Here is a 24,520-nt window from a genome sequence, read left to right on the forward strand (position 1 = left end):
GAGAAAGTTTCAACATTTTTACATACATGCACAATACTTACACACAAAGTTAATGTGATAATGCACTTTCATGGAGCTAAATTTGCAAAAATGCATAATACAAATTAGAACTCTCTAACAGTCTAACTTCTTTATATCTCCACTACTAGAAATGATGCAAAGATGAAATACATAGCATAGCCAATTATAATTCTGACAATTAAAAATAGTAAAAAAAAGACTTAAGAAAAACAGACCAAAAATCAAAAAGAAAATTTCATATATGAAACAGTGTATTACAGCAATAGGTTATAGGCAATTGCATGAAGATAGTGCATAGTAACTGGCCTAACATGATGTAATTATCCTCTGATTGTGATTTTTGAGATTTTAGACTTGAGGGATTTAGACTTTAGGGATTTTGATCTTTCAGGATTTCAACATTCAGGATTATGGCATTTAGTATTGTGTCTTTTGAGATTATGATCCAAACCAGTATAATGAATTATGTAAACATTTGGAAGATCTCTGTAACTCAGTGAACTAACATTTTCCAAATGACCAATGCATCAGTGAAAAATCTATTCAAAGTATAAGATAGACCAATGGATTGTCATCAAAAGTATAAGATAGACCGATGGATTGTAATCTAACAGTAGAAAATATTTGTTTCAGATAGCACATTGCAATTAAACTTTAAGGAATTATCACTTGCTGAGTTTTGGTGTAATGTGAAGGGAGGCTATCCACAATTATCAGGAAAGACTATTAAAATACTACTCCTTTTCAAACTATGTATCTGATGAGGTCAGATTTCTCCCTGTATTTCAACCAAAACCTATTGCAATAGACTGAATGAAGAAACAGAGATAAGAATCCAGCTGCCCTCTATAAAGGTAGACATTAAGTATTTGCAAAAATGTTTAAAAATGCCACTCTTCTCACTAAATGTTTTTGTTTTAGAAAAAATAATTATGCTTCATACAATGTTACCATGTTAACTTGTAATGAGTTGATTATTCCTAGTTTTAAGTGAATTAATACATATTTTCAAATTCTATTTTAACATCTAATATGGCTAATAATGATAGACACGACCCACAGCAACAAAAGCTCTCTAGTGTCCTCGTTAATTTTTAAGAGTGTAAATGGGTCCTAAGGCCATAGTTTGAGAATCACTGCCAAAGATTAAGAAGGAAATTGAGGTTTCAGATATGAAAGGCTCAACAAACTGGGAGGCCCCGAACAGAATGAGGAAAAGTGAAGAGAATAAGTGGCTTCCCTGCTAACCCATTAAAGTAAGTTATTATTAAGACACCAACAGTATAATGTGAATTAGTTTGAAGGTTCTTTTTTTTTCCGTGATGTAAGGGTTTGTCACGAAAAGCTAAATGAGCTTGGGTAATGCATGGGAGTGTACCTAGAAAGGGAAAAGATAAGATTTAAAAGTGAGGCTATTTATGCTTCATACTTTCACTCTCTTTCCTTACTATCATCCAGCTACAGGTCTGTTGGCACATGCTTCATCCCTGAAGTCTGGGTTCCCAAGGAAAGACTCGGTTCTAAACAGGCTGAATGCTTGTAGTACCTGAAGGTGAAGTCCAGTATACAACTGAAAGTACCCAAATGGAACATGCTTACATACGGACAGTAGTTGGAATTAAAAAGTTTGTTCCATTTGATAAGAGTCAAAAGTGAGCAGATCCTTGGGAGGGAGTTACTCATACTTAAGGAGTGAAAGAAAAAGCAGGAAAGAGAAAAGGAAAAAAAAGTCTTTGGGAGTAAAAAAAACTAGACTAGCGGAGAGTATTGAAAGCCAATGCATTGTGTGTGTAGTTGGTTTCATCCAACACTATGGGCCAGGCATCAAGCTAGGCAGTTGACATGATGAAATTAATTAATTCTCCCATTTAATTCTCATAGTGACCTTTAGGAGGTAGTATGAATAATTTCATTTTGCAGATGAGGAAGATGAGGCTGGAACTCTGGACCACTAAAGTTGGTCCTAGATTTGGAGAGGATGCCTAATAATGTCAAATGCTGTGGAGAAAGTGAAGGAAGGAGGCAGAAGAGAAAAGGTAATTGGGACAGATGAATAGGTATTCATAGGGACCTTCCAGAGAATTGGGCAGCTAAGCATTTGCAAAGAGCTAGGGAAGAAGAGGGCAAATTATCTTTGAAAAAAAAGTGAGGGTGGTAGGAAGCAAATTCTGAGAAGGTAACAGTTTTATAGGAATACTACTGTTCTCTTAAAATAATTTTTTTAAAAAGTGGGAGAGGGACACTTCTGATTTGCATGCATTTTACATAAATCTGCATAGCAATTTCCTAACCCTAAGGGATCAGATGTGGTTGCAAGAAGCAGAGAATTTCAAGGATGTCTTAAAAGTGTTTTAGTGTTCCCAATTCACTCCACCCTTCCATGGAAGTAGCTCTTATTGCTGTCATTTTCACAGTATAAGAGCAGAGCAGTCAACTTCAGAAATCTGACTGAAAATCATGTTCATAAACCTTTATAGACTGAGTGCTTTTCTCATTGTGTCTAGAGGGCTGGAAATGTGCCCTTGGTCTTGTATTTGGGTCTATGCTGCCACACTGCAGTACTGAGGTTAGGGCACATGCTCTGATGTGAAGAAACAGTTCAAATAATTTAATTACTTATTCAGATGGTATTTTTTCCTTGAAGATATTCAAGTCTCAAATGCTTGTAGATTGAATATTTTAATAGGGAAAGGAGGTGAGCAAATTGTTAATATTAATAATTTATGTCTTTCAAATGATCTTTTGAAGTATGCATATAATTTGTGAACATTAACTTACAAACCACCCTTTCTGGAATGAATTGTGTGATAATTACAATAATTGTAACAATGATTATCATAATAACAGTCTTCTCTCTAGATAGAGCACTACAAATGAAAGAACAAAATCAGATAAAATGAGGGGGATCAGCCCTGACCAGCAAAAAAGGCAAGTGGGATTATCTCTTGGGTTCTCATTAAGTAACATGTCATCTAAGTGCTTAGCTTGGTATCTTCTACTTTCTAAGATCTCAATAACTGCTAAGTGGGTCTGAAATGGTTCCCATAAATCAGTGTGTGTGACAGACACATATAGCATGTTAGACGGTGTAGATAATCACCCCTGTGTAGTGACTTAATGAGGCTGGCAACGTCTCTCCACCTAAAATCTCTTGCCAACTAATATGCCACTGTACCTGAAATTCCACTGTGGTTGATTCTGATTTTGGTCTTTTAGTTAAGTCCTAATTTCTAATCAGTATTCATATTTTCAAATTCAAGCATCCCCTCCACGTTCTTGTTAACCCACCAAGGTAATTTGTTATTAATACACTAAGAGTATAGTGTGAATTAGTTTGAAGGTTTTCCTTTCTCTGATGTAAGGGTTTGTCCTGAAAAGCTAAATGGACTTGTATAATGCATGGGGAGGTTTCCTTAAAAAAGAAAAGAGATAAGCTTTAAAAGTGAGGCTGTTTATGCTTCATAATTTCACCCCCTTTCTTTACTATCACCCAACTGCAGGTCAGTCAGCAAAGACTTCATCCCTAAAATCCAGGTTCCCAAGGAAAGAACTCAATTACAATTTGCCCTTGAGGATGTCAAGATCGATACTGCAACCTGGATGTTCATCTCTGACTATCCCTACTAAACCACCACTCTCTTTTCCTCTCCATGTATGACCCATTTTATTTACCTCCCTTGAACTTTCTCCCATGTTAACACTTCATAAAGATGGGGAAAGATTTACCCAGGGAAACTCTTGCAGGAACAGCTCTTCGGTCAATCCAAAATGAAACCCATGAAAGCATCACCATCAATATGGCTGGGAAATAGGTTTGCAGCACAAAGAAGAAAACATGCCTCCTTAGCACAAAGTTGATGAAAAGCCTATTGTACCAACCTATGGAAAAAAGCCAAAGTTTTCATTAGAGCAAGCTTCCCCTTAGAAACACTGCACTTAGTGAAATGACCTGCTTCTTTAGACTCCAAGCTCTTGGGGACACGGAATTTGACAAACTCATCTCCATTTAGTTGGGCCCGGCACTCCATCAACATTTGTTCAACCAGCTGAACTGCAGTCTGCTTAATTATTTGACTCAAAGATCCCCTTTAACTTCCAAACCCGCAGTTCAGGGATGAATAGTGGTTATCTTTTGTGGGATGGCCTCTAAAGATCTGTCTCCACAATATATTGTATTGTGGCGTTTCTGCAAGAGGGAAAGTCTTCAATACATGACTAATAATGGCATAAAAGAACCAATAAACCATTTATTAGCTATAACAAATGAAAAAAACATTTAACTGAATGAAAAGATTCAGAGTATGTACTAGGTCATTGGATTTTGACCTGAGATGGAGACAGCTGGGGATTCAAAGGAGAAAGAAAACAGCATCCATAAGCTAGTTTTATAATTTTAAAGTCTCACAAGTACCATAATTTGTGCATGATGAATCTGCAAAAAAGTAACCAACTGATGTTTCTTTGCTTCCTATTGAAATTATATAAACTCACGTTGGTAATATTAATTGTGCTAATTAAAAGCACCATTTGTGGTGACATCCACACACACATTTTGTTCAGGTTTACCTCTCCCATTGACTACAAGGAAGTTTAAAGCCAAATTTTCAGACATCTACAGGACTTCTCTGAGCACCATTCTTTAATGACCACATACACATACCAGGATATATATAATACCTTATCCTTGTTTTTCTTTTTTTCTCATACATTTCTAATTTATATTACCTTGCTTTATTTCACAATAACTATGTGCTAATCTTGTTAAATCTTTACTAAAATAAGGCAATACATGAGGAAACATGGAAATAACATCTTTTCTGAATAAGTAGCAAGATTATTTTTTCTATGATAAATGCTGTTTATTTTCAAATAACATTATCCAAAACACAGGGACTATAGGTCAAAAGTTATAAAATAAAAATCATAGGTATTGCAGAGTTGGAAAACCCTTCTGCTAGTCTCAGCAGTAATTTCTTAGAAACCCAAGACGGCAAACCTATTAGATGGATCACTTAAGTACTTAGGCATTTGGCCTAAGAAATACACCTGGCCAACCCACACTGAACTGGCAGACTCTACTCTTAGAATCCTCTTCTCAATTAAATACTCATTATCTTTTTCTTCCTTACCTAGTTCTAAGCTTCTAACAGTCAGTTTACATATGTTCAGGAATACCAAACAATTTTATTACCAGGAGTAATAAAATATACATCACATAGTACATTATCAAGTTAAAATATAAATTATTTTTAAGCTTCTCATTGTCTTGTATCACCTACATCACAGCCCCAATTTATTACTGTGTACCACTGAGAGTTTCAGTGACGGCTGTAGAGTACAATAACAGCTCTCTGATCTTACAACTTTATATAACTACTGTGAGGTTAAAAGAAATAAGGAAAACCTGTGAAAGAAATTCAAAAGAAAGACAGTATTAAGGTATATAGTTTTCTGTTCATTATTAACTTGAAATAAAATTAGTTAACTGCATCCTTTCTTTATTCATAATTTTCTGAAGAACAGTTGTCCTTTTTTTTTTTTTTTTTGGTGGGGTGGGGGCAGGGAGGAGTAACCAGGAAGTCAAACTGTGGCTCTATCTTGTGGTTTTAGACTAGGGGTGGTATTTTAGTTGAACCTGCAGGTCATGGGGAGTCCATTTCCCTATCAGGAAAGGTGGTGCTGCCTTGGAACGTTGTGAAGCCTTCATTTTGGGTAGTACAATAAAGAGTCTGATTCTATTTTTGATGTTTGACTGCTAAAAGCTCTCAAGCCCAACTTCGCCTTCTGCCCTACATCTGAGCAAGTTAATAAAAAGCCTAGGTCTCCTTTTTTTGGCACCTGTGAAAAGTTCAAACCATGCATCTTGTCCTACGACAGGCAGCCTTCACCCTAGCTGCACCCCCTAGCTACCATAAAAACCTAAGCCAGTAGCCCCTTCCTGTTTTCTCAAGCCATTTTTCATTTCAGACCTGCTTGGGAGCCTGCCCATCTCTCTCTAGAAAGCCTCATTATGTAAGTAATAAATCACTTCATACCCTTTTGTCATGTGTATGGCATCATCAGTTTTGGCATCTGAACTAAATTTTGGATGGGGACAGGTACATCTGCCTCCATCAGTTTGCCATACAGTAGAAAGAAGAGGAGTTAATAACAGAGAGAAAAAGGCTAGAGAGTTGGCACCCAGGGAAATGGAGGACTGGGCCAGTATTTAGGGAGTCAGTCCCAAGACAAGAATAAAGAAGGTTTTTATACCTAGAGACAGTCACCTTCAATGGCCCTTTGAAAGTAGGCCTTAATACTCTCTATGAAAAGGATCAAAATAATGTGGATGAAAATAGGGTGATGATGACAGCTACTAACTAATATTTATTGAGCCTCTATTATATGGCAGATAACATTCTAAGGTACTTAACTATATGACATCATGTATCCTCACAACCCTATGATATAGAGAGTATTACGAAACCCATTTAAAGATGAGAAAGTTAAGGGTTAGAGAGATTAAGCAACTTGTCCAAGGTCAGGTTGCTAATAAATGATAGAGACAGCGTTTGAACTTAGGCAGTCTGTTTCTACTACTTACACATTCAGCCATCAGATTATGCTATGATAAAGAATAATTATTCAATGCATCCCTTAGGGGCAGGAGTCATTTCTTTTTTCTTTGTAAATTTATAGTGCATGATTTTGAGAATTTTGAGAAAGGGATCAGGAGGCAGACGCCCTCATCTGCTTGTTAATATTGCCAGGTCGTGGTGATTTTTGAACAGTGGCAACAGTAGTGGTGAAGGCCAAGAAAGAAAAAAAAAACACCCTGTTGTTCAGCTATAAAATGGAAACTAAGGTCCTATAACTATATTTCTGACTCTTAGAGCCAGAGTCAGATGTATAGTTTTTCTATACACCTGGAGTGGTGGTTGTGGCTGGTAGTTGTAAGGATAGGAGTGAAGAAAACAAATCAAAAATTATTTTTGAGGAAGCTAAAATATTTAAACAGGAAACTAGTCTGAAAAAGACACTTGAGTTTGTCAGAAGATTATGTTTAATGATTCGTGGATAATGTGAGGCAGAGCTATCACATGCTCATGAACTAAAATAAGTTTCTAAATGTAATCTTTCCGAAACCTAACTTAGGGGTGGTTAAATGAACCCAGATATGATTATTGATTTGATATTTGAATACAACTTCCAAAATGCCTCCCTTCGGCATTTTTCCTACCAATCTCTGTCATTTAAAAAAATGGGTATATTGTAACAAATTAAAAAATACAAGTGTTTTTTGTACCTACTTCTCAGAGGTATCTATTAATCTTTCTAGGCTTTTAACACACACACACACACACATACGATATGCACAGATATGTATATAAGCACTCATGCACTCATAAATATGTATAAATACATTCTTCAATAACAAATATGGGATTTTAAAAATATATTCTTCCGTAACTTGCTTTTAAAGAATATTAATGTATTATGGATAAGTCTCCTTCTCATGTTACACAAAGCATGTACATTTGAACCTAATTCTAATTTTTTTTCATTTTTCTTAGGAACCAAAATGATATTTCTTAAAAATGTAACTACCTTTCAACGTTAAAGATTTGTAAGTTCATTTTAAAATGCAAGCATCTTTGTAAGCAGTAAGTTTTTCCATGCCAGTATTTTCCTGGCTTTAGAGAGATTCTAAAACATGACCAGAAAAAGATATAAATCAGCTAGTGTTGGAGCTGCCTGGTAAGGCTCAAAAAGTCTGACAAGCATAGATAAAATTATGGTAGAGCAAATGGAATGATTTAGTGGTAAAGTTAGAATTTTGAAGTGAAATTTAACTTCTTGTTAGGAGGATGGTTGGATATATGTTAATGGATAGTTGTGCTTCAAAAGCTAAAGAAATGCCATCGTTATTATTGTATATTTTGCATATGTTCTGTGCAGGAGACAATTCTTTTTGATTTCTATGCTTCATATATATTACATTATATTAGCATTAAATCTTGCAAATATCTATTTACAATTTATCATATGCCAAAGTTATTTTTCATTTTAGCAATAGTAAAATGAAAACACATCCTATAAATTATACTTCACATATACCATGCTTCATTGCATACATTCTTTTATTTAAATATTAATTTAATTTAGGATTAAGTAAGAACATTGAAAATCCTGATAAATATATGCCTATATTTATTCATATAGAGAAAGACAAACTGAGAAAAGGAGGAGAAGAAGGAAGAGCAGAAAAATATATCAAAATAATAATATAGTTTATGAGGTAGGATTACAAAGAGATTTTCCTTTAAATTTTTCTGAGGTCTCTTCAAATTATCTAACATTTATTCATTCATTCAATAATTAGCCTTTGAGCATCTACTATGAGCCAGGGATATATCAGTGATCAAAACAAATAAATATGTGCTACTTACATAATCAGAAAAGGCAATAAACATGATTAAAATTGAGAGCATCATTTGCTGAATCCCAAGCAATGTAGACAAATAATGGAGTGAAATAGAGAATTTCTTCTGGGTCTAAATAGATAAATAGCTGTTGTTCCTAGAGAATCATTTAACTTCTCTGCAATGTCAATTTCTACTTCTCTCTTAAAGCTGCAGGTTTTAGATACAAACTTGATAACTACTCTCCAAGATCTGAGAACAGAGTGGAGAATCTTTGAGGAGAAAAGACACCACTATCAAGGCAGAGTAGGTAAAGCATTCTAGCCAGGACAGCTCTGAAACTCAGGGACAGCTGTTGGCACACTTTCTGGCTGGCCTAAGCATGGCTGCATTGAATCTGAAGTGGCATTTTATACGGATTCGGCCTAAAATGACCCAGAATATTAATATCCAGAAGGGGAATGATAGTGGAGGGTGAGGAGGGCAGAGGGGAACCGAAGGAGGCTGCTTCCAACTTTAGTCAATGGGGATCACATATAACTTTAAAAGGTGTCTTGGATAAAAGTTGTCAATTCAGAAATATATCTGTCATAGTAAAGAGTACTATATAGGCCCAATTTTGGATAGGTTTTCTGTTTGGGGCAATGATGCACTTTATGGATGGATTCATTCAGCTGATTTTTATTGAGCATCTGTCACGTGCCAAGAACATTCCAGGTGCTGCAGAAGAAATGGTGAGCAAGGCAGACAGATTCCCCACCCTTTTTCTGGTGAGGCACTCACACAACAAAGCAGTCAAATAAACGCATAGTTCAGGTGATGGTAAGTGCTGTGATGACCGAGATAGGGAACGGTGAGAAAGGAAGCCTGTTTTACACGGGGTTGGTTTGGTTAGGAAAGCACTGTTTGAGAAGCTATTTGAACAAAGCTCTGACTGAAATGAGGGAGAAGGGCATGAGAATATTGGGGGAAAGCACCCCAGGCAGAGGGAGGAGAAGGCCAAGCAGAGGCCCTGTAGATGGAATGAGGCAGGCAAGCAAAAACGCCAGTGTCGGGAGAGTAGCAGGTGGTGAGGGGCAGAGGAAGTGGGTGAGTCCCACATTAGGCAGGAGACTGATCACGTTGAGAAACTTCAATTTGTTGTAAATGTGATGGAAAGACACTGGAAAGTTTAGAACAGGAAAGAATTGTGAACTTTATGTTCCAAAGAGATTACTCTGTCTGCTGTATTGAGACTGGAGAAGTCAAGAATGGAAGCAAGGCATCTAGTTAGAGGTGGCTGCATGAGTAGGAAAGAAATGATGTATGGAAGGGTGGAGCTTGCTCCCTGTAAAAGGAGAGGAATGATGGTGCTGGCCAAAGGGGACACTCGCTTGGATTCCGGTCTTTTCGCATGTTGTGGTGCTTTGCAAACAGTAGATGTCCAATAAATGCTGATGAATCACCCATGTAAAATGCTGTACCTGTGCTGCTATAGAAAGCTAATCCACTAGATGCACTGAAGTCTTCAATGAAGAACTGAGAAAGGGACATATGTTCTTCAGTATTTAAGGACTTGTTTCCATGTTTCCAGTATAGCATTAGGTCGTCCTCATTGTAGGCATCTAAAACATGAAAATATCAGTCTTGTAAGTGTAATAAGCTCTTGTAAGCTCAATGAGTTCTATAACCATGTCTTATGTGGCTCTGTATCCTTAGTGCCTACTCCAATGACATGTACATATTAGGTGACAAAAATATGTTTGCCAATGGACTGATCATACACACACTTTTAGGAGGAGGAAAAAGAATCTCTAAAAGTTAGACCCTGATGACTAGTATAGTATGGATCTTGTGCCCACACAATGAATTGAAACTCCCCAGATAGCTGCTCCCATATTTGTGTACATTCTCTTAGAGTGTTAAGCCAGGCCTCAGAGTGACACCATAGCATCCCCTCACTGTCACAGGCCTGACTCCAGGCTGTTAGTCCCCATTTGTTTTTAGTTTCCTTGGATGAAATTCCAAAATGGGCCAATCTTACAAGAAATTTTCTAAAGTCAAATAGTGGTATGGAAAATTTCTAATGGAGTTAGGGCGGAGCATCTGTGGAGTAGACATCTGGTGAGATTCCCAGCATTTTAGACACATTTGCAAAAATTGCAGTCAGCTTTTAAGATCTTCTATCAAAAATAGCTGATTGGTAAAAGTGATTGACAGCTCAGATGCCCTGTGATGGGGCTTTGATTAGGGGGTCTATGTCTAGAGTCAGATTTTTCTAGGGAATCCAAGTCTACTTAATGGAGGATTGTGATTCATCTGGGAACGTGAATTCCAGAGCTTTCCAAATATAGAAAGTCTGTGTCAGTCTATGTAACAACATTAGCAAGAATAGACTTTTTAGGGAGCTGTTCCTTTATTGTGGAAACTATAGAATATGCAATTATCAAAACACTTTTCCCCTGAACCTTCTCCTTTAACAGACAAACTGCCATCAACCTTCATAAAAAACAGAAACCAAAAAAAAAAAAAAAAAAAAGAAGCCACAACTGTTTCAGTTTTGGATAAATATATCAGTATTTTAAAATGTTTCTTAAGAGCATGCTTATTTACATGTAAGTATGTGATGGTGTGTTCAAATGATGTGCACTCACTCCACCAGGAAGTGAGACTTACAGCTTTCCAGTTCAAGAGAACAATTTTGAGTGTCAAGAGGAAACCTGCTGAAATCCATAAAGCACATGGCCGAAACCGTTATCCTATAAAAAGAATGAGAAAAAGAAAACTGCAGATCATTTAACCATCTGGCCAAATGAGCATGAAATATTGAAGCTTTCTTACTGTTTGCTGGTTCTGTGTGTCTTTCAAGAATAATGCAAAACAGGCAGTATTATCTTCTGTCCAAATGACATGCAAGGAAGCAAACTCAGGAGGGTAGATGATTTTCTTAAGACACAGAGTCAATGAGTGAATTCAGCTCTCATACCTTGCTTCTGAGTTCACCATTTCCTGATCAGCCCCCTCAGTATTTTCTGGCTCTGATGTCTCCAGAAAAACACTCTTCAAAGTGAGAGACTTTTAAATAGATTTAAATATTTTTTGCTTTCTGGAAGATCCACACATAAATAGTCTGTAGTAACAAAGGGTTGGAATGGTGGCAATAAAAACCTGAAGTTAAAGGTTTCCTTCACAAAGCAAGTTTACCCGAGGATATTCTCTTTCCAGTAGTGAGTGAAAAGCCTGGAGCATTCTTAGTTATAGATCTATGTGCACAATGCATAATTCAGGTACTATTAAGCCAAAAGGCTTGCATACTGATGAGAATGGTTTTTTCAAATTTTATATCCTCCTAGATTTTCCTGGCTTCAGGCAGAGGCTGCTGTACTATGATCTTGCCTCAAAGTAGAAACTTTGGTACCCACAATAGCAGATCAGAGGTTCATAAAAGGCCCCTGAGCAGGTTTGTAAAAAACAAAGGCAACAGATGCTCCTACCTGTGGTGCCCTTGAGTTAACCAGAGGAGTAGGGACATTTTGTCTGCTGTGGGCTAATTCTATTGTCAATAGTCATGCAACAAAACATCAAGCCAAGGATTCATTTTGGTGTATTCCTAGTACTTTAAACCTAGAAAGGACCCTCTGAGGTGTTTCAGTCCATTTCCTTCATAGTACATGTGAGTGACTTAATGACCAAAGAGGCTAGGTGGCTAGGTAGTGTCAGAACCAAGTTGGAACCAGGGGATCTGGCTCTGGGCTTGGATTGGCTCTGCTGTTGGCTGGAAGAGCTGTGCTGACAACAATTTTGAGTTCCTCCTGTGTTAGAGGATCTCCAAGATCACTCTCAGGGTCAGAGATTCACTAGAATGACTCGCAGAACCCAGCAAAGCTGTTGTACTCTTAGTTACCTATATTATAATGAAAGGACACAGATGAAAATCAACAGTAGAAAAGAGGCACAGGGCAGAGTCCAGGAGAGACCAGGAACACATTTCCAGTTGTCCTCTCCTAATGGAGTTATGTGGATGGCGCTTAATTCTCTCAGCAATGATATGTGACAACACCCTGGGGACATTATCAACTAAGGAAGCTCACCCAAGCCTTGGTATCTACACTTTCAACTGAGAGTAGCCACATAGTAATGACTGACCACCCACATGGCTGACCTTAGTCTCCAGCCCCCTCCAGAGGTCAAGCTGATATCTAGTGGCTCAAAGTCTCCACCGTAAATCACATTGTTAGCAGAAACCATCTGGCTTGGCCCCCGGCCCCAAAGTAAACAAAGATACTCTCATCACTTAGGATATTCCAAGGGGTTAGAGGTTACCCTGCAAGAGCCTGGCAAGGGCCAAATATTTCCTGGAATGTGCAGGGTAAGAAAAATCCACTGAGTTAATTATTTACTGGACTTCCCCCCACCAAAATTAATTTAAAACAATTGATTCTTTGTCCAGATAGTGCCATTCTGCTCCTGATTCCTGTTGAGACTTGACTCCAGTATGTATGAGTCCTATGCTACTCCTCACTTAAAAGTCCTATTGAGGCCAGGCACCATGGCTCACGCCTGTAACGCCAGTACTTTGGGAGGCCGAGGTGGGCAGATCATTTGAGGTCAGGAGTTCGAGACCAGCCTGGCAAACATGGTGAAACCTTGTCTCTACTAAAAACAGAAAAATTAGCTGGGCATGGTGGCAGGCACCTGTGATCCCAGCTACTCAGGAGGCTGAGGCAGGAGACTCGCTTGAACCCAGAAGGCAGAGGTTGCAGTGAGCTGAGATTGTGCCACTGCACCCCAGCCTGGATGACACAGTGAGGCCCTGTTCCTCCCCCTAACCCCCCCCAAAAAACCCATTGAAAGTGATATTTTCCTTTAATTGCATTTTAAAAACATTGACAGCACTTATAAAATGCCTGGCAACAGCTCTGTGCCGAAGTGGTTAAGGTATTTTTAACGAGCAAAAATAATCTGTATGAGTTTCCTACTGCTGCTGTAACAAATTACTACAAATCTGGTGGTTTAATACAACAGAAATTCATTCTCTCACAGATTTGGAGGCCAGAACTCTGAAATCAGTATCATGGAGCTGAAATCAAAGTGTCATAAAGGCCCTTCACTCTTAGCAGCTCTAGGGGGAAAATCCATGTGTCCTATAGCTTCTGGTGGCTGCCAACATTCCTTGACTTATGACCACATTGCCTGCTCTTCTTTTGTATGCATGAAATTGTCCTCTACCTTCTATTATAAGCATACTTTTGATTGCATTTAAGTCCCAACCAGATAATCCAGATAATTTCTTCCCTATTTCAAGATCCTTAACTTAATCATGTCTGCAAGGATTTTTTTTTTCTTTTTTGGTCATATATGATAAGCTTCACAGGTTCCAGGAATTAGGACATGGATATCTTTTGGGGTATCATTTTTTCACCCTACTTTAGAATTTTTCTAAGGTTTGTAGGACATTAAAAAAAGCTGAGTTGCTTGGGTTTACCAAACATTTTTAGAATTATCCATGATAAGCCACTCAATATGCACAGAACTCATTTGACTAAAAGAAAATATGGGACATTAAAAAGGGAGGACTGTTATAGCAAAGTGTTGGAATGCACATTTTAAAATTAAAAGAAAAGAAAAAGAGAGCAAATTGGTGTTAGCTTGAATGATAGCCATGCCTTCCCATGAAAAATGAAGGAGACAACTAAGAAAAGTTATTTAGCTAATCCAAGGTTCCAAAACTGCTTGGTGGGGTGCCAGGGTGGGGTGGAGTTGGTGAGGAGGAAAACAGGCTTGTTTACTTATAATATTGTGTGCCAGATTTTAGGATTTCCACAATTTAGCTCATTCTATTTGTCCAATCGACATATACCCAGAGTGGGTAGAGTTAGAATAGAAAATCATTTTTTAAAATCTGGATGTTAGAACCAGGGGAAAATCACATCTTATGCTTGTGTCCCAATCTCCAGCAGCATTAGACAGACAGCAACATTGTGAGTTTCATCTGAAATAAGCATCATCAGCTTTGGTGCAGATGGCTGCAGTACAGGGAAGCCAAAGGCGATAGACAGCTTTCCTTACCTGAGACTTAGGAGGACGTTTCCATCAGGGTGTACGCGCAGCATGATATTCTCCATAGTTGTATCATGGATGTAGGATCTTTTAGAGTGGACAAAAAAGATATCAGGCACCCAGATCTTTCTGGTCAATCTATGATCAAATGTCATGCTTTTGTTTGCTGTGCTAAGAAAGGAGAGCCTCTCGTCTTTCCAGTAATGCCTGAGATAAAAAGTCATTGTAAAGTCCTAGACATAGAGAAAAAGAGACCAAAAAAAACCAGTAGGAATATGATTCAGGATGACCACTCAACACTGTTAGTCCCAGGACTCATTCCTATGGTGTTAATGACTTTTAAGTGAATGGTTAATATTGTAGTTTCAGGTAGATCTAGGATGAAGCTAAGGAGGTTATACTTTGAGCTTCTCCTTCACATGGAGCCTAGTGAACGTTGAGAATTTCTGGGAGTTATAATAGAATATTCAAGTTGGGGAAGGGGAACCAGGTTATAAATGGGAAGCATTTCTGTGTAAGCATTCTGGTAAATAACCTAAAGAGATTTCAGAAGAAAGGAACCTGAAACTTTACTATTTTATTGTCCATTATTTTATTGTGACTTCCTTTTTTATTCTAAATCACTTTTAAAACTTATTTTGTATTGATACTCATGTTATTTTTGTTAAAGAAGTTTTCCCAAATCGAATAAACTACAGTCCCATAAAAACATGGATACAGTGTTTATTAGAGCTATTCGTGTAAAGCAAGTTGTCAGAAGTCCTGGGACAGAGACAGAATCATCCTCAGCTTGAGAGCTAGAAAGCATATTGTGAAATGGTAGTTCTCAAAGTTTAGTGGGCAAAGATTGACTTTTGAAGTTTGTTGAAATGGCACATTTCCCAGAAGCTAGTTCCCAGAGATTCTGATTCAGTATGGCTCAGGGATTTGAATTGTTACTGTTTATTCTTACATTGTAAGAATGTATTGATGAGAGGAAAAAACTGTACTAGCATTATATTAGAAAAAACAGTTTATTTAGTTAATAATTTGAGTTTTGTTTGGCTCTCAGATGTTCCAAATATTTGGTTGTTTGAATAGAAACTCCCCCAGCTTCATCCAAATTATTGGCTGTTGGACAATTACAATTTCTTACTTCCTACTATTTTGCAATTGCTTACTTCTTACTATTTCACAATTGCTTACTTCTTACTATCTTTTTTTCCAACACTAATGAAATTTTTCTTGAACTATTGCATATCATAGAACTTTGGCATTTATTATACAAACAAAGGATACATTTCAGTAAACTCTGAATGAGTCACCAATTAATTATGAGCTAGTTTGTCCTAGGTTCAGAATAGAGCTATACTGATTTATGGCTCTGGATTAATCTAGGAACATTAGCCATGTGTAATTTTGAATTAGGGTGAGGGCAAATAAACAGAATGGTTGCTTCATTAACATAATACAAGGAATTGTGTGGGTTACTGCACAGAGAGCCTTAATAAGCATATATTTAGAATTAGATGCTCAGTGTGATCTGAAGTTCACTGGGCAAACACTGAGTTTATGCAGTCAAATAGCAGACGTTGGTGCATGTCTGTGATATAGCAAGTCACCACACGCTGGCACTATCAGGAGCAGGCCAAACAGCATTCTGGGAGGAGGGTGAGACAAAATTTAAATAGATCAAAAGTGAAGCTAGGGCGGATGAGAGAGTAGAAAGATGATAAATGAGAAGCAAAAACAAATAAACAAACCAACAAAAAAACCAACACTAGGGGGAAGGGTGAATCACTGACAATCAGAAAGCATTTTCAAACTGGGCATGTGAACCCAGTCCAGTTTTATCTGATATAGACTAGCACAGCTAACCTTATTCAGGAGGTAAAGATGATGTCCAGTTCTGGGTGCTGCTGGTTAGAAACAATAAGGACTTTAGATGCAAACTGGGTCATTCAGAAATGACTTGGATAATACGCCAGGAGAGGGGAAATAAAAGCTTGTTCTCAGAGCACAACAGGCTTGGGGAAGTATCATTCAGAAATGACTTGGATAATATGCCAGGAAAGGGGAAATAAAAGCTTGTTCTCAGAGCACAACAGGCTTGGGGAAGTATCAGTAAAAGAGCTGCCTTTGGGTAAGAAAGGGGCAAAATCTTCTAAACCAATCTTTTTTGAGTAGCGAGTCCTATTAGTGCTATTCCCTTTTGCAGGAGAATGGCAAATGAATCTTTAAGACTTACATTGAGCTGAAATAAATATTGAATTAGATAATGATAAGGATGAGGCAGACCATTAGCTGAAGAGTTTACAGACTGAAACAAGGTGTAATGGGTCATAGAAGATTTTGTTTAGAACTTTCTAGAATTTTTATGTGTTCTGAACTTTTAGTGATTTGGAGGAATCAGTATAAATAAAAATATGAATTAAGGATATAGATGAAAAGATTATTTGATTTTAGTGATTGATATTTTCTAGGTCCCTCCCTCAACAGATCCCTGTTTGTTCACTTTGTCTCTCTCTTTTTATCTTTAATTGCAGTATTTGCATTATTACAAAAATAATACACAGAATCTAAATTTTAAATTTTAACACTCTGAAAATCACTATATAAGCTACAGTTTATGTATCAACAATACTTATTCTAAAGCATATATAAAAACAACTTTTGAAAGTTTTATAAGAACACACATGTAAAATATTCCAGAAAGTGGAATGAAATTCAAGGATTCATGTACATAAAAATGGCCATCAAATGAGTAGATTGGATAAACAACAAACTAAATCTTTTCAGATGGAAAATGGAGTTTGAAAAGAAAATAACTTAACTTTTCCCAATCATGGAAGAGCTACTCCTTGGTTTTATTAAAAAACAAACAGAAAACCAGACTGCCATGTTTAAAGTAGAAAATAAAGGACAATAAGCATCTGGATAAGAGCTGTCATCTCAAATGACTCCAAGGACCAGGTGGGCAACTTTAATGAAAGAAGTAGGCTGAATCTAGAGAAAAGCAAGGCACAGGTTCCAGGACAAACTGGAGGGCACAGGCCCCATCTGAAGGCATTCAAACTTTTTTTTTTTTAAGACAGAGTCTCACTCTGCCACCCAGGATTAATTGCAGTGGTGAGATCTTGGTTCAGTACAACCTCCAGCTCCCAGGTTCAAGTTATTTTCCTGCCTCAACCTACTGAGTAGCTGGGACTACAGGGATGTGCCACCACACCCAGCTAATTTTTTTTTGTATTTTCAGTAGAAACAGGGTTTCCTCATGTTGGCCAGGCTGGTCTCGAACTCCTGACCTCAAATGATCTGGCCACCTTGGCCTCCCAAAGTGCTGGGATTATAGGCATGAGCCACTGCTCTTGGCCCAAACATTAAATTGTTTAGTACTTTGGGTAGAATGGAGATAAAAAACTGAAATTCAAACCAAATACAAAATTGAAACCAAACCAAAACATATTCATAAGCTGCATCTTACTAGTAGGTACCAGTTAGGGCCTTTATCATTAACACCTGAAAGTGGTGTAGTATTGAAAGAAAATGAAAGAGATCCATCTAAAGAGGATGACGGAAAAGATAGCAATTGAGGACAAAGAAATGAGATGGAAAAAGCAATTTAAATATAAAGACACATAGCCATTGGGTAAGAACACGTGATAGAGTTTGGATGTTTGTTCCCTCCAAATGTTGTGTTGAAATTTGATACCCAGTGTTGGAGGTGGGGCTTGAAGGGAGGTGCATTAGTCCATTTTCACACTGCTATAGAGAACTACCTGAGACTGTGTAATTTATAAAGAAAAGAGGTTTAATTGACTCACAGTTCTGCATGGCTGGGGAGGCCTCACGAAACTTACAACCATGGCAGAAGGCAAAGGGGAAGAAAGTACCTTCTTCACAGGGCAGCAGGAGAGAGAGCATGTGCAGGGGAAACTGCCACTTTCAAATAATCAGGTCTCATGAGAACTCTCACTATCACAAGAACAGCATGGGGGAAACCACCCCCATGATCAAATCACCTCCCACAAGGTCCCTCCCTCAACATGTCAAGATGAGATTTGGGTGGGGAACACAGAGCCAAACTGTATCAGGAGGTATTTAGGTCTTGACGGCAGATCCTTCAGGAATACCTTGGAGCCATCTTCTTAGTAATGAATGAGTTCTCAATTATTTCCCATGACAGTCTTTTCCTTTCTTCACCCCTGCCACCTGGAGCTGGTTGTTGAAAGAACCTAGTACCTCCCCCACCCCCCATTCCTCCTTCTCTTGCCATGTGATGCCTGCTCCCGTTCACCTTCCACCATGAGTAGAAGCTTCCTGAGGCCCTCACCAGGAGCAGATGGTGGTGTCATGCTCCTTGTATGGCCTGCAGAACCATGGGCCAAGCAAACCTCTTTTCTTTATAAACTACCCAGCCTCAGGTATTCCTTTACTGTAACACAAACAGACTAAGACAACAAGGAAACAGGTGCTGAAAACTTGAAGCTGTAAAGGCACCCTTTATTTGGGATAGAAAAACAAACTGAAGGGGGCTCAACCAAACTCTGAAACTACATTAACAAATTAATAGATCAAGAGTGAGTAAAAAGGAAATATATCTGAAAACAAATATGTAGGTGCTTGTATGTATAAGCTAGCAATGTTATTAACTATACTTAGAGCAAAAAAACTGAAAAACCTAAAATCACTTAAATGAAAAATGTCTCTGGTAATTATGCAAACAAGGAAGGTGGTCCTAAATTGGGAATAGAGAAAATAAAATGGAAAATTACGGTTGATAATATTAAAACATAAAAATAGCCAAAGTGATTAAGGGACGGGAAGAAGAAACAGAAAAGCAAGGCATGCAAAATGTCATAAAATACAGAAAAAGGCTAACAGGAAGCTTGAAGATAAGGGATCAGTTTCAAGTTTTATGGATATTTCATAGAGTGAATAATACTCTAGGAAAATACAGATGTTTCATTGCAAAATTAAATAATGGCAGTCTTTTTTAGATTTCTAGAAAAATATAAGGGAGTAGACAAATTTTTAATTAAATTTTTAGTCCCATGAACTTAAAAAAATTCTTTGTCCTCTGCTACTGGTTGTCTACAGATAAGCAAAATTAATATCATTTGATATATTTGAAAGCAGTCCATCAATGCTGGTTCAACTGTTTATTATTTTACAGGCAAGGACTCATGATTCGGATTTCATATCGCACATATAGTATGGTCATCCTTCTGTTTATACAATTGTTCCCAGTTCTTGCTACATTGGTAAATATATCATGATGTTCTACAGTGTTTCACCACTAGAAATCCATTAGAAGGAAAATAGAAGAGTAGAAAAGAAATGAGAATTCTAATCAAGGTTAGAATGAAGAGGATGGAAGAGAGCACAGCAATCATGACCCTATGATTAATCAAAGTAGGAGACATAAATAACATACATAATTAAAATGATTTATTAAAACACTAGTGATTTTGACACTGCCGAGTTTCTGTCTTTTCAGAAAAACAGCAATATCCCATGAAGAAACTTACCATGTTAGTCTCTGAAATGCTGTCAATGCTTTCAACATGGACATCTATACCTACTGGTACTGGAGACCCTTCAGAAAGAAGAATGGTTAATATGCTGAGGACTGCATTATAATCATTTTAAAACCATTCAAAACACAGAGATTAATTCTCTTGGACAGCAACTGAATTACTGTTAAAGTTTTTTTAAACAACAAATTTCTCCATTATTTATTGAATCAGTTATTATATACTCAATTATTATAATAAAGGCACATGTGTAAATAAATGGTATTCTAATAATCATTACTCATTTGCTTGGGATCATGTCAATAATTTCCTCCTCTAGTATAAGAGTGGTGTCTCCAGTTTTTTTTTTTTTTAGTTTTTTATTCTTTTTACCTACTAGTGATTTAAAAAGGAAAAGTGTTTTGAAAACATGTCTTAAGAGTATGTAGAATTATGTACTCTTAAGTACAAACATGGTAATGGTCATATCTCATAGTCAGGGAGTGTCATAGAATCCTTGACGTGGGCAATGTTGGGACCTTTTCTCTGGTGTCAAAAATATCAGCCTTTTCCATTTGTGCTGTGGTTGGTGGAGTAGAGGAACACAGAGAAAATTTTATTGAGACTAAAAGTACAGTGCCACACAGGGGCAACACAGATCAGATTCCGAAGTGTCCCTTTGCAGATCAGCAGCAACCACAGGCTGCATTTGTGAAGAAGCAAATATCCTTAGAAATCCATTTAATGAGAAAATACTGAGAGTAGAATTGGAGCAATTTCAGACAGAGCACTGCTGACACTTGTACAGTTGAGTCGCCCAGAATCAGGTTCATGGGCCCAGAAAACCTGAATGACAACCAAGAGAATCCAGACTAGACTGACATTTCCTAGTTACACCTAACAAACGATTTCACCACTTCCAGTGTGAGTCGAAATTGATGTTAGTAACATCAACATTTAGTTTTGCGATGGAAATTTTATGTACATATGTGTTAAAATAATTTATATATTTATATATGTAGTCTTTTATATGTTCTCTTTCCATATAAGCCATTCTCGATTAAACCTTATTGTCTCTATAGTCCTGAGTTTTAAAAAATGTTTTCAATTATGGTTGAGAAAATATAAATCCTGCCTAAATGGATCCAAGCTGGTTGTTTTAATCGAGATTCAAAGATTTAGGCTGGGCGTGGTGGCTCACGCCTGTTATCCCAGCACTTTGGCAGGCCGAGGTGGACGGATCACTTGAGGACAGGAGTTTGAGACCAGCTTCACCAACATGGTGAAACCCCGTCTCTACTAAAAATACAAAAATTAGCCAGGCGTGATGGTGTGTGCCTGTAATTCCAGCTACTCGGAAGACTGACGCATGAGAATTGCTTGAATGCAGGAGGCAGGGGCTGCAGTGAGCTGAGATGGCACCACTGCACTCCAGTCTGGGTGACAGAGCTAGACTCTCTCTCAAAAAAAAAAAAGAAAAAGAAAAAAGAAAAGAAAAGAAAGGAAAACAAAAGAAAAGAAGATAAAAGAAACAAAGAAAAATTTAGAGGAGTCAAGTCTGAAAAGCTTCCTTAATGAGGCTGAGGCTACGTAATGCCTGGATGTGCTACGTGGGACAGGCGTGCCTATAATTCGACAGCCCTTTAAATGCATAATACTACAGAAACCCGAGGTATGTCTTGCCAGTCCTGTATCTTTTTTGGGACTGCCCCAGGAATTAACTGATGTCACCTTCACTTTATTAACAAATTCCCTTTTTTGGATCCTCAAATCCATGCCCTCGGTATCATTTTTTTACTTTCAAGGGTTTCAGGTGGCCAGGCACAGGGATGGCATGCAAATATATTCCTGCTTCAGGCTTCTGGAATACCTCAGTTACATCTTAACTACCATCTTCTTCCTGACATATTGGATCAATTACTATATACCCTATAACACTAATTATGACTTTTTTTTTTGAGACAGAGTTTCACTCCGTCGCCCAGGCTGGAGGGCAGTGGCACGATCTTGGCTCACTGCAACCTCTGCCTCCTGGGTTCAAGTGATTCTTGTGCCTCAACCTCCTGAGTAGCTGGGATTAGAGGCATGTGCCACCATGCCCAGCTAATTTTGTTCACCACGTTGGCTAGGCTGGTCTCAAACTCCTGACCTCAGGTGATCTGCCCGCCTAGGCCTCCTAAAGTGCTGGAATTACAGGCATGAATCACTGCACCTGGCCAAATTATGACAATTTTTAAATAGTGTTTAATGGTGATTTTGATTAAGCATTAACTTGGGAACATCTCACTATTATTCCTTCGTAGGATTTGGCTCTGGTACTTTTTTACGTGTGTGTGCCTTTTTTCTTGGAATTAGTAGAATAATCAAAATAACAATTCACGAAAATATCTTTGCCATGGCTCTACCTGGTATATTAGATTGAGTAAATCTTCCCAATAATTCCAAAACTCCAAGGGAAGAAAAAATTTGAAAAGGTCTTGGAGGAGCGGCAGAATGTCCCAAATGAAGTTCTAGCATGAAAGTCACTTAGGCTAGAGTTTGAAACCAGCTCCACAATTGTTATGTGAATGAGAGTAAGTAATGTCTCTAAGCTCAGTTTACCTGATTTATAAAATTTGTCTAGTAATACTTACCTTGGAGACTCATTTGAGGACTAGACATAGTACAGTTACTGAACTTAATTTGTAGTCAATAAATGGCATATAATAAATGTTATCACTGCTGCAATTAAGCAAAAATATAAACCTGTCCCTTAGGAATGTAAGCCACTACTCCCAATCCTATGCACATTTAGATAATGAGTCCAATCTTCAAAAAAAAAAAAAAAAAAGGAAAAGAAAAAGATACAGTGCTTCTCATCATTTATTTATTTTTTTTTTTTTTAAATCAGAGAGCAACTTGCAGCTAGTACCTCATGATTTATAAATAGATCCTAGTTGCTGACAACTGTCTCTACAAGCCTGGGGACAGTCTTGTAAAACTACCCTCCAAGGACCTATTTATGCCACTGCTGCCCAAGCACTGGAGCCTAAAGGTTGTTTGAAGGCTGATCTGAGATCGGGGTTAAAACATAGCTTGTCTATTAGGAATGGGTTTCTGGAAATACCTTCGATTTCTTCCTTTCGTCCTCCAGATTTATACTGGTTCTGGTGGGGATAAGCTCTTCCATTTGCAAGGAAAATGTATGCCCTTGGGTGCCGTCTGGCCTCATTTCTTTTTCTTTTTCTTTTTCTTTTTTTTTGAGATGGAGTCTCACTCAGGCTGGAGTGCAGTGGTGTAATCTCGGCTCACGGCAACCTCCACCTCCTGGGTTCAAGCGATTCTCTGGCCTCAGCCTCCTGAGGAGCTGGGATTACAGGCATGCACTACCACCCCTGGATAATTTTTTTTATATTTTTAGTAGAGACGGGGTTTCATCATGTTGGTCAGGCTGGTCTCGAACTCCTGACCTCAAATGATCTGCCTGCTTCGGCCTCCCAAAGTGCTGGGATTACAGGCGTGAGCCACTGCACCAGGCCGTCATTTCTGCCTGGTTTGAGCTCCATGTCCCACTGCACCTTATTCATGGGTTTGAGGAACTGTATTACGCTCTAGCATTCTTGAGGATAGAGTAGAGAGTGAGCAGCATGTAAAGCCAAGACGCAGAATCAGAGTTTGGGAGCCAGATAAAAGCTCCAAAATTGTTCTTTTTACAAAAAAGGAGCTGAGTCACAGATAGAAGGTGGCAATAAAGCATATGGATTAAAATCCATGGAATTTGTAGCCATATAAACCTGAGTTAGTGCCAAACTTCTGTAAATACCTCAACTCCTCATGTAATCTGTAAAACAGAACTAAATATATGGTACCTACTTTTTGGGTTGCTGTGATTATGTGAAAGGAAGCTTGTCAAGTCCTTAGCCTAACCCCATTCAGATGTATTAAAACCAACTTACATGTTATCTATCTATTGGATCAGTAATAAATGTAACAGTGTAAATAATTTTTAGATAATTTTATTAATTCAGTACCTAAAGCATTTAAAATATAGTGAAAATTAAATAAATATTAACCATTACGATGATTGTGTTGATTTCTCAGGATCACTAACTAGGTAGTAGCACACACATTTATAATCCTTTTTGTATATGGAAAGATATAGCATCTATTTGGTTTTTATGCAGGCTGGAATAATGAGGGCTAAATAAAAGTTATACATCTGATTTGTATAATGCATTTAAAGTTCATTATATAATATATCATCTAATCTTTTAATTATAGCTGCTTTGTTAGCTAGAGAGAGCTGATTTTAGCTCCTCTTGACACGAGGGAGTGCATACTCAGAGAGGTTACAACACGTGCCTGAAACCCAAAGTTAGTTAATGATAGGAAAGTAGCCAGATCCTTCTGACTCACAGTATAGTCCTCTCCTTTGACAAGCAAAGACTGTGCAAGCAGCTTTTATAACTTTAGCTTTTGTCTTGACTCTGTAGCCAGTATCTGCATACTGAAATGATTTCACTTTGAAGAAACAAAGAAATTATCATCTATAAAACTAAAACAAAAAAGCCCTTAGTTATGGGA

At 37.7% G+C, this 24,520-nt stretch overlaps 1 protein-coding gene across 1 annotated transcript in view; it reads right to left on the reverse strand.

The window, feature by feature from the left end:
• GABRR3 (gamma-aminobutyric acid type A receptor subunit rho3) overlaps positions 1-24,520 on the reverse strand; it is a 50,471-nt gene that overhangs the window by 12,779 nt on the left and 13,172 nt on the right. Inside the window, exons 4-8 of the mRNA XM_003821887.4 lie at positions 19,973-20,040; positions 14,472-14,695; positions 11,079-11,161; positions 9,887-10,027; positions 3,748-3,900 (exon numbers count right to left, since the gene is read on the reverse strand). Of these exons, the coding sequence (XP_003821935.1) occupies positions 3,748-3,900; positions 9,887-10,027; positions 11,079-11,161; positions 14,472-14,695; positions 19,973-20,040 (669 nt within the window). The remainder of the gene's footprint in view (positions 1-3,747; positions 3,901-9,886; positions 10,028-11,078; positions 11,162-14,471; positions 14,696-19,972; positions 20,041-24,520) is intronic.

The sequence above is a fragment of the Pan paniscus genome, chromosome 2, assembly GCF_029289425.2.
Source record: "Pan paniscus chromosome 2, NHGRI_mPanPan1-v2.0_pri, whole genome shotgun sequence".
NCBI classification, from domain to species: Eukaryota; Metazoa; Chordata; class Mammalia; order Primates; family Hominidae; genus Pan; species Pan paniscus.